The 15,116-nt window shown below is 32.7% G+C and overlaps 1 protein-coding gene and 1 pseudogene across 1 annotated transcript; one reads left to right on the top strand and one right to left on the bottom strand.

Moving 5' to 3' along the window:
* Nucleotides 1–1,010: 1,010 nt before the first annotated feature.
* LOC107569061 (uncharacterized) lies at nt 1,011–6,116 on the top strand (annotated as a pseudogene).
* Nucleotides 6,117–6,301: 185 nt separating this feature from the next.
* Nucleotides 6,302–14,456, bottom strand: LOC107569063 (pleckstrin homology domain-containing family G member 4B-like). The gene is made up of 3 exons (XM_016255064.1): nt 14,216–14,456; nt 10,375–10,526; nt 6,302–6,691 (listed from the first exon to the last, which is right to left on the bottom strand). The coding sequence occupies exons 1-3, from the start codon at nt 14,436–14,438 to the stop codon at nt 6,686–6,688; spliced, it is 381 nt and encodes a 126-aa protein (XP_016110550.1). The 5' UTR covers nt 14,439–14,456; the 3' UTR covers nt 6,302–6,685.
* Between the last annotated feature and the right edge of the window lie 660 nt (nt 14,457–15,116).

Below are 15,116 nucleotides of genomic sequence, written 5' to 3'. Positions count from 1 at the left end.
CAAGTCAAAGTTATAAACAAATGTTCTTCCAGTAACCTTAACAAAACGTTCAATCCAAGTTATCTGGCCTTTAATAACGTTCTCAAAATGTTAACATAAAAAACGTATTTATATATCATCCATGGAACTTTTTTAATCAAATGTTACTTAAATGTTGCTACTTTTTCAAATGTAACTTTAACGTCATTCAAATGTTACTATTTACTTGTTTCAGGATGTTCAGAGAACATTCAAAAGTAGCGTTCCCATAACGTTTGCAAAATTCTAAAATGTAACATTTCCTTTAACAATAATCCTGTTTTCACTAACGTTCGCAGAAACAAGAAAAACGTTTAAAAAACTGCACTTTTGGAATGTTCAGAAAGCATTCAGAAATAATGGGAATGTTTTTAAAACACTCTCTCTCTCTCTCTAATTACTTTACCAATATTCTGCAGTTCAAACGTTTGTTTGAGTAAAAAACATAATTAAAGAGGTTAAATGTTATAAATGAGTCCGAGCAGATGCTCCTCGTCTTTTAACACTGTGCCAATAGACTCCACACATCATTTTAGTCATAAATGTACTCATATGTTGGAATTTCATTCAACAAAGTATGAAAAGTGAGTCAACCTACCCCAATCCCACCCACACTTTACAGAATGCCCAGAGAGAGAGTGTTTTATCTGTGCGTACAGGAAGACTGGGGTAAATCCAGCAACTTATAATACAGTAAATAAACAGAGATTGAGTTATCTGACAGATCTAATGACACACACACACAGAGCCTGAGATCTCGATCAATCTCTGAATCTCACTCTGTTCATCTAGAAGCATGAGGTTCTGTTGTTTTCATTGAGTCTTTTAGTGTTAAAATGTCTTACCAGCTGGAGAGTGAGCTGAAGTCCAGATGAAGAGCTTCTGCAGGTTTGTGTGTTCAGATAGCAGAAGTTTCTTCTCAAACGCTCACTTCAGCACTTCTCACATCACAGTTCCTTTTTCTTTTTTTTGACCAACCACATGAAAGTGGGTTTTTGGGTATCAAAAGAAAAAAAGATCTTCTCTGCTCTATAACACGGAAGACAGACTCAACTCGGTAAGACGCTCAGTAACTTTGCATTTATATGTATTTTACTGATTTTTTTTTAGAATGTATTCAGAAGATGCATGATTATGTTATAATGATAAGACTGAACATTAAAGCCAGATCTGTTTAGGAAATTAAAATGGTTGGTGATTCAAAGGAAGAACGTTGTAAGATTCCTAAACGAAATGCATGAATGTACTTTAATGAGGGTTTCATGCAACTTATAATCAATTCATAATGTGTTTTATTTGCTTTTGCCCAACATTTGATTTCTTGGATTACAATATTTATGAAATATCCAACAAAAAGCAGAATCAAATGTACTTTCTATTTTGTGAAATCTCTTTGGCACTGTAAACAAAATCAGTTGCGGATTGATTTAAGTTGAATCAATTTGGCTGTACAAGTCATTGCAACTTAAATGCTATTTTTATTAAACTGAAATTAGCTAAAGTAATGGAAAAATGCATGTCGACCTATTTCTTGGATTACAATAAATTACAATACAAAGAAATATACAACAGAAAGCATATGCAAATGCATTTTTTTCTTGTAAAAATCTCGGAATACATTGTAAAAATCAATTACAACTTTTTAAACATGTTTAACTTTTAAACTTTTTTTAATTTTTAAGTTGAATCAAATAGGCCTTTTTATACTGAAATGTAATTTTATGAGTTAAAGTAATAGAAAAACATATGCTGACCTATTAATTCTATAACTTTTACAGTACATTTTAACGAGGATTTAATGCATATTTACAAACAGACATGAAACTTAAATTCATTTCACGCATTTTCTCCACATTTGATTACAATATTTATGAAATATACAACAGAAAGCACATGCAAATTCAGTTTTTTCTTGTATAAAATCTCGGAATACATTGTAAAAATCAATTACAACTTTTTAAACATGTTTAACTTTTAAACTTTTTTCAAATTTTTAAGTTGAATCAAGTAGGCCTTTTTATACTGAAATGTAATTTTATGAGTTAAAGTAATAGAAAAACATGCTGACCTATTAATTCTATAATTTTTACAGTACATTTTAATGAGGATTTAATGCATATTTACAAACAGACATGAAACTTAAATTCATTTCACGCGTTTACTCCATATTTGATTACAATATTTTAATGAAATACACAACAGAAAGCAGATGCAAATGCAGTTTTGTTCTGGTAAAAATCTCTTTGAATGCATTGTTAAAAAATGCGACTTTTAAACTTTTTTCACATTTTAAAGTTGAATCAAATTGGCTGTGCAAATCAAATTATATTAAACTGAAAATCTAGTGTCTTGAATCTTGTGACTTAAAAAATGAAGTTGATATTGATTATTTTGAGAAGTTAAAGCAATGGATAATGTTGCCATCAGTAGACTGTTGAAATATGTGTGTGTGGGAATGAATTCTGATCGGTTTCTCGTGTGTTTTATGGCTCGTATGTGTGTTTATTGTCAGAATATGGCCAGGGCAGATATTGAGATGGACATTCAGAGTCACGAGGACTCGGCGGGAGGAAGACACGGTGATGATGAAGGGCCGCTCATCAAGTACTACCGGGCCAGTGAGGTTCTGCCGGGCCCCGTGCCGGCACTGCAGCGGCTCCTCAGGAAGGGACCGGCCACCTGCGCCGTGAGACTCACTGATGTTATATGAGCGCTCCACTGAGAGCCAATGAACGTTTGGCCAAGCAGTGGTTGCTAGAGCATTGCTAGGAGCTTTTGTTTCATTAAAAGTGTTTGATTTTAGGTGCACAAAGTGAGAACAGGCTGAAGGCTGACGTTAGATTTAGCGTTACAGTCAGAAATATTTGGTGAGAAATAAAAGAAAGTACCCAGTTTGTTGCCTTAAAAAGCTTAATTTAACTGAAAAAAGTTAGTTTTGTTGGGATAGATTAATGCATTTAGGTTGATTCAGCATTATTAATATTTTTGACTCGAGTGAAACCAGTTAACTTAGATGTTACCATTTTTAGGGCACAATGTGCTGTATATTTCTTAGCTGTATTTTGAGGTTTAGAGTTAATGGAAATGTCCATAAAATTACCAGTACTATTTTTTCTTCTTGGTTTACACGAATTATTATTATATAATAAAAAAAATGCATTAATAATAAAATATAAATATTTTATTGCATTACAGTAAAAATTTTCATGGAAAATATGCTTAAAAAAAGAACATACATTGTATAAATTTGTAAAATTATAATAAATTAAATTAAATTAAAAATACATATATTTTGCATAAAGAAAATGTGCTTGATTAAGGAATTTGATTAAGATTCCTTGCATTATTTTCATAATTAAGCATATAAAAATTACTGTAATTCAATGGGGGTTTTTATTTGAAAAAAAAGCATAAATTAAATACAGTACAAAAACGTCTCGCAGGATATATAAACAAACCTAAAAACATACTTTAAACCTATAAATAAACTTTTATAATGTATTCATAAAATGTAAATAAAGTATCTTTATTGCATTAACGGTGAGGATTTGTGTCGAAACGTTCTTTAAAATGTCACAATGCAAAAAAACATAATCCTAAATGTAAGCTTAATGCAAAATATAATTTCCTTTTTCTTTTGTTTGATTTTGGAATATAATATGACCAAGACATGCTCTTCAGAGCATCCGTCAAACCGATCATGTAGAATTTTTACTGTAAAAGTATCGTTATTGTTAAAGTAAAATGTATTGTTCCAAGCTGGCAAAGAAAAATGATGTCTCAATGAAGTATCTAGTAAATGTGCTTTATGCTCATCTGTAGGCCATTCAGTCGTCCAGTGGGATCCTGAGTTTTGGGATCGGGGTCGTATTTGCCGCGTCATTCGGGATCAATCTTAATTTCCTGACTTTATTCCGGGTTCCCATCATTACTGGAATCATGGTGAGCTTCATTACTTCTGCTATAAATGCTTGACAATATATTTCTCTTCGCAGTTCATGCAGGAATATGTTCATTATAATCTATTACAATTGAGATTTTGAGACATTATAGAGACATTTCACAAACGCTACAGAAAATAATCAGTGTTGGGGGTAACGCATTACAAGTAACGCGAGTTACGTAATCAGATTACTTTTTTTCAAGTAACTAGTAAAGTAACACATTACTTTAATAAATGTGAACATGCATTAATTCATCTCACTCACTCACACAAAAAAAAATCTGATTTAGTTTTCCTCAAAATTAATAAAAACAGTTAAAAGCAACTCAGAATATGACTCAAAGCTGCAATAATTAAATATGTTAAATAATACAAATATCCTTTATGTATTTTATCCCATTTTATTAACCAATTTGCTGCTGACCTTCGATGATCCACAATTACACAAGATAAACTAACATTTCTTCTTCTTTTTTTTTAATGCTGAAGAGTGTTGAACTTTCTTCTTCTGTGTATACTGTACAGACGTGAGTTTACATTTTCTTCAGCCTGAGGCTTTTGTTGTGAAAGGGCTTTTATATTTGCCAAAAATAGAACTTTTTATATTAAAAGCAAACAAGCAAGCCCCGCCCAGATTTAAAAAGTAACGCAAAAGTAACGTATCGGATTACTTTCAATAAAAAGTAACTAAGTACCGTAATTAGTTACTGTTTTAAGGAAGTAACGCAATATTGTAATGCACTACTTTTAAAAGTAACGTACCCCAGCACTGAAAATAATCGCTATGTTTATTAATAATGGGGATCATTTGATGTAACCATCATTTGATGTTTGTCTTGCAGTTTGTCTTCGCTGGAATCTTGTCGAATCTTCTGTACAAACACCCTGAGCTTCTACAGGTTAGTGTGTGTGTGTCTGAATAATATTAATTCAGCTTCTGGAAAGTACGAGCGGTCGTTCTTGTTTTTGTTCCAGACTTGTTTCATCGTTAACATCGGGTGTCTGCTCGTGTCTGGGATCGGAACGATTCTCCTGATTGTTGATCTTCATCCAGGTGGAGATACCATCCAGAACAAGGTAGAATAATAATAATCAAGAATTCCTCTAGTTATGAACATTTGTCCTTCACATTTACTCTTTTGCATCGAGTTTTATTAAATGCATAAAACATGTTTTCAAATGGGACAGTAATAGATACATATATGTCAACATTTTTAATGATTGAAAGATACCAAATACAAACTGTGTGAATCTCAGAAAAACACAAGCAGGTCAAAATCAAAAGTGGAGGAAAAATTATATATATTTTTATATAATATAATATTATAATACTTTTTTTTTTAGATGAAATACATTATAAATAATTTGTTAATATATACACTATTTTATTTTGTAACAAAGTATTATGTATTTCATTATAATTTATTTATTTTGATTTTTTATTTTATAATATGAAAAATTATTACAATTATTATAGATTATTTTATAAAATACACTTTGCATAAAGAATATCAAGCCTATCTGAAGGACAATTAATATTTTTTGCATTGTGATGCTATTTTATGACAGTTAAGCATATTAAAATTTCTGTAATACAATGGGAAAATGAGCATTCAGTGAAATGAGCATAAATTATAGGCAATTCAATAAATTCTATTAAAATGCATAAATAAACCTAAAAATATACTTTTAAATAATGTATTATATCTTCATTGCATTACAGTGAGAATTTGTGGAAAAATGGTAATGATCTTAAAAATAGACATTTCTGCAAAATATAATTTAATGTTTCTTTCTTTTGATTGTGAGGTAAAATATAACCTGAATATGTGCTTTACAGACTTCATGAAGTTGATCCTGTAGGATTAAAATTTAATTATTGATTCAAGTTTTCAAAGCAGGTCTCGTCTGATGTAAAGATTGTTGTCAGCTAAAGATGAAGTGTGTGTGTGTGTGTCTGTGTCTGTGTGTGTATGTGTGTATGTGTGTGTGTGTGTGTGTGTGTGTGTTTTGATCTTGCAGATGGAGGTTCTGGTGCTGTGTGTGACTCTGATGGACATGATCATCGCTGTGGTGCTCATATACTGGTTTTACAGAGAGAAGCGCGATCATAAGCAGTGATGGCGTGATCTAATGTCAGGATGAACCTGTTCGCAGTCCTGAATAAACCAAAACAGTGATTTAAAATGGTGACAGCTTTATTTATTATTTTGTTTTATTAGCTGTAAAGCTGAATATTATATCTCTGTACATATTTTCACATTTATATACTGAATTAATGTAATTCAAAAGGGCGTATTTCTTTGTTACTTGAGCACTTGAGTTTTTAATAAATTACAAAATTCAATTTGATTTGAATTACTGTAGTTTTATTTTTATTTTCATGGTAAAATGTCGGACTCAATCTTTATTAACAATGTCTGGATTTTATCAGCAGCGCCAGAACTCAGTTTGTTCAACTATTTGTACAATCAGAAATACTGAGTCAGACGTCGAGAGGTGAAGAATCTGCAGTCTCAGGATGAAAGGAGTCAAAATATAACAGCTGAATTAATGTAGATCCGTGATCTGGGTCCTGTAACGTACCAGCAATGCAGTCAGAATTCATATTTTCATATTCATCATTCTCTGGACGATTATCAGTCTATGAAATGATAATATGATGAAATGTCTCAGTGCATTTGATCTCTGTCTGTCCGAACACTGCTGTCCGTCTCGAAGGATTCACAGCTGCAATGAAAAAGAAGAGAAGTTTTGTGACGCAGCTGATGTGCAAGTCACTGTTGATACTGTTTGATATTTATTAAGAGCCGTTTACACTGACAGCTATCATGTGTGTTTGTGTGTGTGTGTGTGTGTGTGCATGTTTATATGGTTTATGAGGACACAAATTTGTATAATAACATGGGTATGACATAGGTATTACAACGAGAAGGTGATTTATGAGGACATTTTGAGTGTCCCTGTAATTCAAAAGGCTTATAAATAATTCAGAATGAGTTTTTTTGAAAATCTAAAAATGCAGAAAGTCTCCTGTGAGGGGTAGGTTTAGGGGTAGGGTTGGTGTAGAGCAATAGAATATACGGTCTGTACAGTATAAAAACCATTACGCCTATGGAGAGTCCCCCATAAACCAGAAAAACAAACCTGTGTGTGTGTGTGTGTATATGCAAAAGCCAAATCGTGTTCATTTACATTTATGCATTTAGCAACTTACAAAAGAGTAACCAAAGCAATTGGTCAAAGAGACAATAATATTCAAAATATTTAATTCTAGATTTATTAGACAACTAGATTTGCCCACATGTATGCATTGTTCATTGTACAACTGTATTATTTTTATTAAATCCTCACTTTTTAATTTTAACAATAGCATTATTGCAATAGGTATCTTAATTTGTTGAAGATTTTTATTTAATAATAATTACAAAGAGATTTGATTTTCTTTCAACACTTTTTTTGATTTTCTTTGTTTTCGGTATATTTTAAAACTCTTTGTATCTTTTTATTTTCTTTTTGTTTTGTTTAATATTTGTATTTAACAATAATCATAATAAAAATATGTAATTTTATAGTCAAACAAAACTCTTCACAATAAAAAAGTATTTTTTAGCTTCTTAAAATTATTTTTATAGACTATGCAGATGCACTTAAAAAACGAATTAGCCTCACTCATTCTAGAATTATTCATTCTTTCCAAATATAGCTATTTAAATCATCTGGTCAAAACATTTTCAGATCGCAAATATTGCAGAAAAACAATATTTGCTGTATTTTTTTCATAGTGCAAATATTGAAAAAACGAAAACCAAAAATGCTGTATTTTTCATATCATCAATATTACAGAAAAACTAAAATTCACAATTACCTTTTTTAAAAACATTTTTTGATATCACAAACAGAAAGAAATACAACATTTCCAGTATTTTTTCGTTTAATCAATATTACAAAAAATAAAATTCACAATAAAAAACAAACCCCGATTTTTTTTTCATGATGCAAATACTGCAGAAAAATATTTCCTGTATTTTTTCATATTGCAAATGTTGCAAAAAAAATCCTGTATGTTGTAATATCAATATTAGAGAAAAAATGTCCCGTATTTTTTCATATCACAAATATTGCAAAAAAGAGTCATGTATTTTTCATATCGCAAATACTGCAGAAAAAAACAATATATTCATATCGCCAATATTGCAGAAAAACTAAAAAAATCCAGCTTTTCTGCATATCACAATGCCAGTTGTTTTTTTGTTTTTTATTTTACAATATTGTGCAGCCATAGTTTCTGCTCAATGTTTACAGTTTCCAAATGTATAGTAAAATCTGGCGATACTGATGTATTGTCAAAAGTCGCTCTCACATGGTCAGCTGTCACTGAAAATGCTGTGAATCGCTGTCAGTGTGAACGCATCTTTGCAGGGAACCGCCCGGCTCATTCGTCTGCGTGAGCGATGCTCGCTGCATGATTTCACAGCATTTATGCAACTCATTTTTCTCAAAAAGCCTTCTTGCTTTAGATACACAAAACGTCTCGACACAAATAAGACTCGACACACAGGATCTTCAACATGCATTGCAGTGCATGTGCATCGCACGGTTATTTTCAACATAAAGTGCACGCATCGCACATGTGATACATGACAATGCCGTCAACTCGTTCCTCAGTGAGAGAGTAATGCAAAACCATTGCTTCAACCTCAAAAGGATGATATTGCAGCTAAAGCAACAGACATTTTTATTGATAAACTAAAGCAACTTAAAAGTGCATGTAAATTTCCACTGTAAATGCATTACTGTAAATGTGTTTCAGCACGTTCAGACTCACTGAGGATGACGTTACTGTCACATTAAGCTCAAAATAACCCAGAACACTGCTTGAAGCACCAGGAGGACCCTTGAAGCCCAACACACACATGCAGCTCAACACAAAGGGTTTCTCTGAGAGCGTCATCAGGAAGCATACGGTTACTTACTGATCTGAAGCGTTTGATTCAGACCAGAGTCGAGAGGCCTAACAGACCTGAAGTCTTGCTCTGGTAAAACAAACACGTCAGATGAAACTACTGTTAGAAAATCGACGAGAGGAAGAACAGCTGCAGAACACGTCAGTTACATGTCTGAAATAGTGATGCTTGGCACCAGTAAACTTAAAAAATATCTAGGCCTTCATTTGAAATTGATGTATTTGAATTGCATATGAAATTTCCATGCAATTGGATTACACAGTTTTAACAAAAACAAATACATTTCAATGTGATGCATATTTGTCAGTCATACAGAAATGAAACGGGTCAGATTTCTGAAAAATAAATAAATTCATAAATACATGAATAAAATAAAAAATCACGGCATAGTTTATTATTAACTCTTCCATTTGATTTTGGTTACATTATTTCAATTATTTTTTTATTTCAATTATTTGTTTAAACCCTGAATAATAAACAACATCATAGAATAAAATTAAATGAAAGAATAAAAAATGTGGTTAAAGAGAACTAAAGAAAATAACAAATAAAAGGGGAAAATGTAATACAAAAATTCAGGACTAAATTTAATAATAATTGTATTTGTTTTAGCAAGTCATTTATTTCCCTATTATTTATTCATTTCCCTATTCATTAATTCAGTATGAACATGGTTAAAATGTATGTCTAGCTGTGGAACAAGTGATATTCAATTAGTGAAAATGTTTGAGATTTAAACAAATTTGATTTATTGATGATAAATACCTAAACTTGGTTACTGTACAAATAAAACACATTCAGTTTATTATTACTATTATTACTATTAGAGAAATCTGACCAGTTTCATTTCTGTAAGACTGACAAATATGCATCAGATTAAGTTTATTATATGTGAGCCTGGAGCACAAAAGCAGTGTTGAGTCGCTGGGGGATATTTGTAGCAATAGCCAACAATACATTGTATGGGTCACAATTATACATTTCTCTTTTATGCCAAAAATCATTAGGATATTAAGTAAAGATCATGTTCCATGAAGATATTTAGTAAGTTTCCTACCGTAAATATATCAAAAATTAATTTTTGATTAGTAATATGCATTGCTAAGAACTTCATTTGAACAACTTTAAAGATGATTTTCTCAATATTTAGATTTTTTTGCACCCTCAGATTCCAGATTTTCAAATATTGTCCGATCCTAACAAACCACACATCAATGGAAAGCTTATTTATTCAGCTTTTATGTGACATGTAAATCTCAATTTCAAAAAATTAAACCTTTATGATGGTTTTGTGGTCCAATGTCACATTTGTTAAAACTGTGTGATCCAAATGAATGGAAAGTTTACATGCAAATTAAAATATATAAATCTTCAATCAAGGCCTAATGTTTTTTTTCCCTCATTTTAGTAATGGTTATGCATGAGCGTGTGGGTTTGCTCTCTCACCGCTGTGATGAACGTGCTGCTCTGACTCTGCAGCTCCTGCTCTGCGTGGTAGAGGATGGAGGACGAGACTTCGGGTGGAGACGGGGACAGAGACGAGCCTCCGTCACAGGTGTAGCTCTCCATCACTAACACAGGATGATGCTGGACACTCACTGCAGACGCACAACACAACACTTACATACAGCCCTTCTCAGCTATACACAACTATTACAGAAACATTCATTATTTACATAGAATTTATTCAGAATAAAACTTTTATTAAGCAAGGATGCTTTAAATTGATCAAAAGTGACAGTAATTTATTTATTTGTAGTAATTTACTTTATTAATGTATTAAAAGCATTTAAAAATGTTATACAGCAAGAATGCATTAAATTGATCAAAAGTGACAATTTATTTTTAGTAATTTACTTTATTTTATTTAAAATTTTAAAACATTTATTCAGCAAGAATGATTTCAATTGATCAAAAGTTACAGTAATTTATTTATTTACAGTAATTTATATTATTTATTAAAAAATATGAATAATTTTATTTAGCATGGACACATTAAATTGATCAAAAGTGAAAGTAATTTGTTTATTTACAATTTTTATTTAATTAATCAAAAATATTAATACTCTTAAAAGGAATGAATTAAACTGATCAAAAGGGAGTCATTTCTTTATTTACAGTCATTTCTATAATTTATTTATTTAAAAAACAATACTTTTATTTAGCATTGATGTGTTAAACTGATCAAAAGTGCCAGTAAAGGCATTTATAATGTTACAAAAGATTTCTATTTCAAATAAATGCTGTTCTATTAAACGTTCTACTCGTCTGTGAATCCTGAAAAACAAACATATTCAGCAGCACAACTGTTTTCAACATTGATAATAATCTGGAATGTTTCTTGAGCAGAAAATCAGCATATTAGAATGATTTCTGAAGGATCTTGTGACCCTTTTAAAATGTTTAAATACAAAACAGTATAGTGCAGCACAGTTTTCTGTATTTTCGACTAAATATATGCAGCCTTGTTGAGTATAAAACACACTATGAGGGCTAATGAAACGTCACAGCAAGTCCAATTCATAATATAACGATCAGAAATATTGTATTGTTTTGAGACGGAACAGGAAGAGGAACTGGACAGAATCTTGTCTAATAACAAGAGAAGGATCTGATATAGTTTTAGTGTCACACAGACGATCTTTGTCTCGGTTGGCCAGTGAAACCGCTGGGCTTCAGTCAACAGAACACACAGCAGCCGTGAAAGGGGCCCATTTCCTGTTTCACACTTCCTGTCTTAACAGCTGCTGTTCATGTACACCTTCTGCCCACCACAGACTCTATTATCAGATAACACATCCGATAGATCTTGATGACTTTAGACTGAAGATGAACTCCACTAACTAAATATGAAGAACCACACAGCCGCTTCAGAAATCAGTATAATATGCTGATTTATTATTAGAATTATCAACAGTTGTGCTGACAAATATTTTTATGGAAACTGCAACACTTTTTTTTTTAGGATTCTTTGATGAATAAAAAGTTAAAAAGAACAACATTTATTCAAAATATAAATCTTTTCTAACAATATAAATCTTTGCTATCACTTCTTATTAATTTAACACATCCTCGCTGAATAAAAGCTTTAATTTCTTTCAAAAAAAAGGAAGAATAAAAATGTACTGACCCCAAACTTTTGAACGGTAGTGAATATTGTTAGAAAATATTTCTATTTTAAACAAATGCTCTTCTTTGTAACTTTTTATTCATCAAAGAATCCTGAAAAAAGTATTAAAGGTTCCAAAACAATATGAAGCAGCAACAGTTTCCAGCACTTTTCTGAAGATCATGTGACTCTGAAGACTGGAGTAATGATGCTGAAAATCCAGCTTTGATCACAGAAATAAATGAGATTTTAATGTATAATAATATTTCACAATATAAATTTTTTTCCTGTATTTTTGATCAAATAAATGCAGCCTTGATGAGGAGAAGAGACTCCTGTAAAAAACATTAAAAATCCTTCTTTCCATTGATGTATGGTTTGTTAGGATCGCACAATATTAGAAAATCTGGAATCTGAGGGTGCAAAAAAATCTAAATATTGAGAAAATCATCTTTAAATTTGTCTAAATGAAGTTCTTAGCAATGCATATTACTAATCAAAAATTAAGTTTTGATATATTTACGGTAGGAAATTTACAAAATATCTTTATGGAACATGATCTTTACTTAATATCCTAATGATTTTTGGCATTAAAAGAAATATCGATAATTTTGACCCATACAATGTTTTTTTGGCTATTGCTACAAATATACTCCAGCGACTTAAAGGAACACTCCACTATTTTTGAAAACAGGCTCATTTTCTAACTCCCCTAGAGGTTAAACAGTGAGTTTTACCGTTTTCGAATCCATTCAGCCGATCTCTGGGTCTGGCGGTAGCACTTTTAGCTGTAGCTTAGCATAGATCATTGAATCTGATTAGACCATTAGCATCTCGCTAAAAAATTACCAAAGAGTTTCTATATTTTTCGATATTTATATACTAGCTGATATGGCTAGGAACTATACTATTGGGGAAGTCGTGGCCCAATGGTTAGAGAGTCGCGGGTTCGAGTCTCGTACCGGCAGGGATTGTAGGTGGGGGGAGTGAATGTACAGCACTCTCTTCCACCTTCAATACCACAACTGAGGTGCCCTTGAGCAAGGCACCGAACCCCCAACTGCTCCCCAGGCGCCGCAGCATAAATGGCTGCCCACTGCTCCGGGTGTGTGTTCACGGTGTGTGTGTGTGTTCACTGCTGTGTGTCACTGCTGTGTGTGTGCACTTTGGATGGGTAAACACAAAGTGCAAAAAAAGAGCACTAATTCTGAGTATGGGTCACCATACTTGGCCACATGTCACTTCACTTTGAAAATAGGCTTAATGGAAGTTACCTAGCTGGGGCCTATTTTCAGGCGCTGCGTAATATCATTGCGCCTGCTGCACCCATAGTACGGCAGCAAAGTTCCTTGCTTATTACGCCGGAATGAGAGTATAGTTCCTAGCCATATCGGCCTAGAAAATCTCAACTTTTCATTTTCCGTCGGTCTTAGTACACGATGTAGCTACAGAAGAGTCAAGTTTTAAATAGGAAAAATATAATGGTCATTTTTGAGCGAGATCAGAATCAGAATCAGAATCAGAATCAGAATCAGAATCAGAATCAGAATCAGAATCAGAATCAGAATCAGAATCAGAATCAGAATCAGAATCAGAATCAGAATCAGAATCAGAATCAGAATCAGAATCAGAATCAGAATCAGAATCAGAATCAGAATCAGAATCAGAATCAGAATCAGAATCAGAATCAGAATCAGAATCAGAAGAGCTTTATTAACAAGTATGTTTACACACACAAGGAATTTGACTTGATGACAGGAGCTTCCAGCAGTAATCAGGCCTGGGTATGGCTAGTGAAATTTAACTCAGCTTTCTAAAATAATGTGCTTAATTGCAGTTCTTTCATGATTTAACAGGAGAGGGCAATTAATTTTTCACGTAGGGCCAGGTAGGTTTGGACAGCTTTTTTCCCTTAATAAATGAAATCATCATTTAAAAACTGCATTTTGTATTTACTTGCATTATCTTTGTGTAATATTTAAATTTGTTTGATGATCTGAAACAGTAAAGTGTGACAAACATGCAAACAAATAAGACATCAGGAAGGGGGCCAACACTTTTTCACACCACTATATAAAATAGCTGTTATGTGAATGTCTGTTCAACTGTAATTGATTGCTGTGATCAAAGCTGAATTTTCAGCATCATTCCTCCAGTCTTCAGTGTGACATGACTCACTCGTGGAGGACTGGACAGTGGAGTCGTGCTCGAGCTCGTCCTCCTCGATGCAGTCGTAGGGCCAGTGGCTCAGGGACGGATGGAGGTGCAGGTTCAGAGAGCTCAGCAGAGAGGACGAGGACTGGCTGCTGGACGAGGACGAGCTGCTGTTGGAGATGGTGGAGTGCGGTCTCTTAAATGGCGTGGAGTGATCGAACGAGGACACCGCTACTGACGCCCGCATCCGTGAATCTGCAGAGACCGAAGACGGATAAAATCACACTCCATGTGCATCACACGTCAAATGCTGCAGCTCCACATAAACAAGACACATATGATTCACTGTAGAAGGTTCCAGTGCTGTTATTGCATATAACTAAAACTGTTAGAGAATTAACATTCTCATTGACTGAAAGGAAGCTCTCTGACAACATTTTTTTTAAATAAAAAGCAAAACATGTTGGAAATATAATATTCTTTTGTTTAGTACGTAGTTAGGAACAGTTAGGAACCTTAAAAAACACGAAACTCAGGTTAAATTTAATGCTAATTACAATAAATAAATAAGTTAATAAATAACTGAATAAATCAATACAAAAATTAATAAAAATGTTCTAGATCAAGGTCATGGGTCATGGGTTCCCAGGGAAAATAATTAATTAAAGAAATACATAAATAAATAGAAATAAAGATGAATTAAAATTAGTGCTGTCAAAATTTGTGCGATATTTATTTATTTATTTATTCAGTTTAACGTGTTAAAAATATTTAACGCAATTAACGCAGGGGCGGGGCTAGGCTTGGCCACCCCTCTCACAACTGCTGCTTCTGTTTTCTTGTCAAGAAGTTTATTTAGTCACAGATCGTCTTTATGAGCACATCAAATCAGAGATGTTTCAGACACGCGCTCCAGCTTCACCTC

Source organism: Sinocyclocheilus grahami, unplaced genomic scaffold (assembly GCF_001515645.1).
Source record: "Sinocyclocheilus grahami isolate Dianchi unplaced genomic scaffold, SAMN03320097.WGS_v1.1 scaffold1307.1, whole genome shotgun sequence".
Lineage (NCBI taxonomy): Eukaryota > Metazoa > Chordata > Actinopteri > Cypriniformes > Cyprinidae > Sinocyclocheilus > Sinocyclocheilus grahami.
Note: the sequence above shows the minus strand (reverse complement) of the source record. Positions and strands in the feature narration are given on the sequence as shown.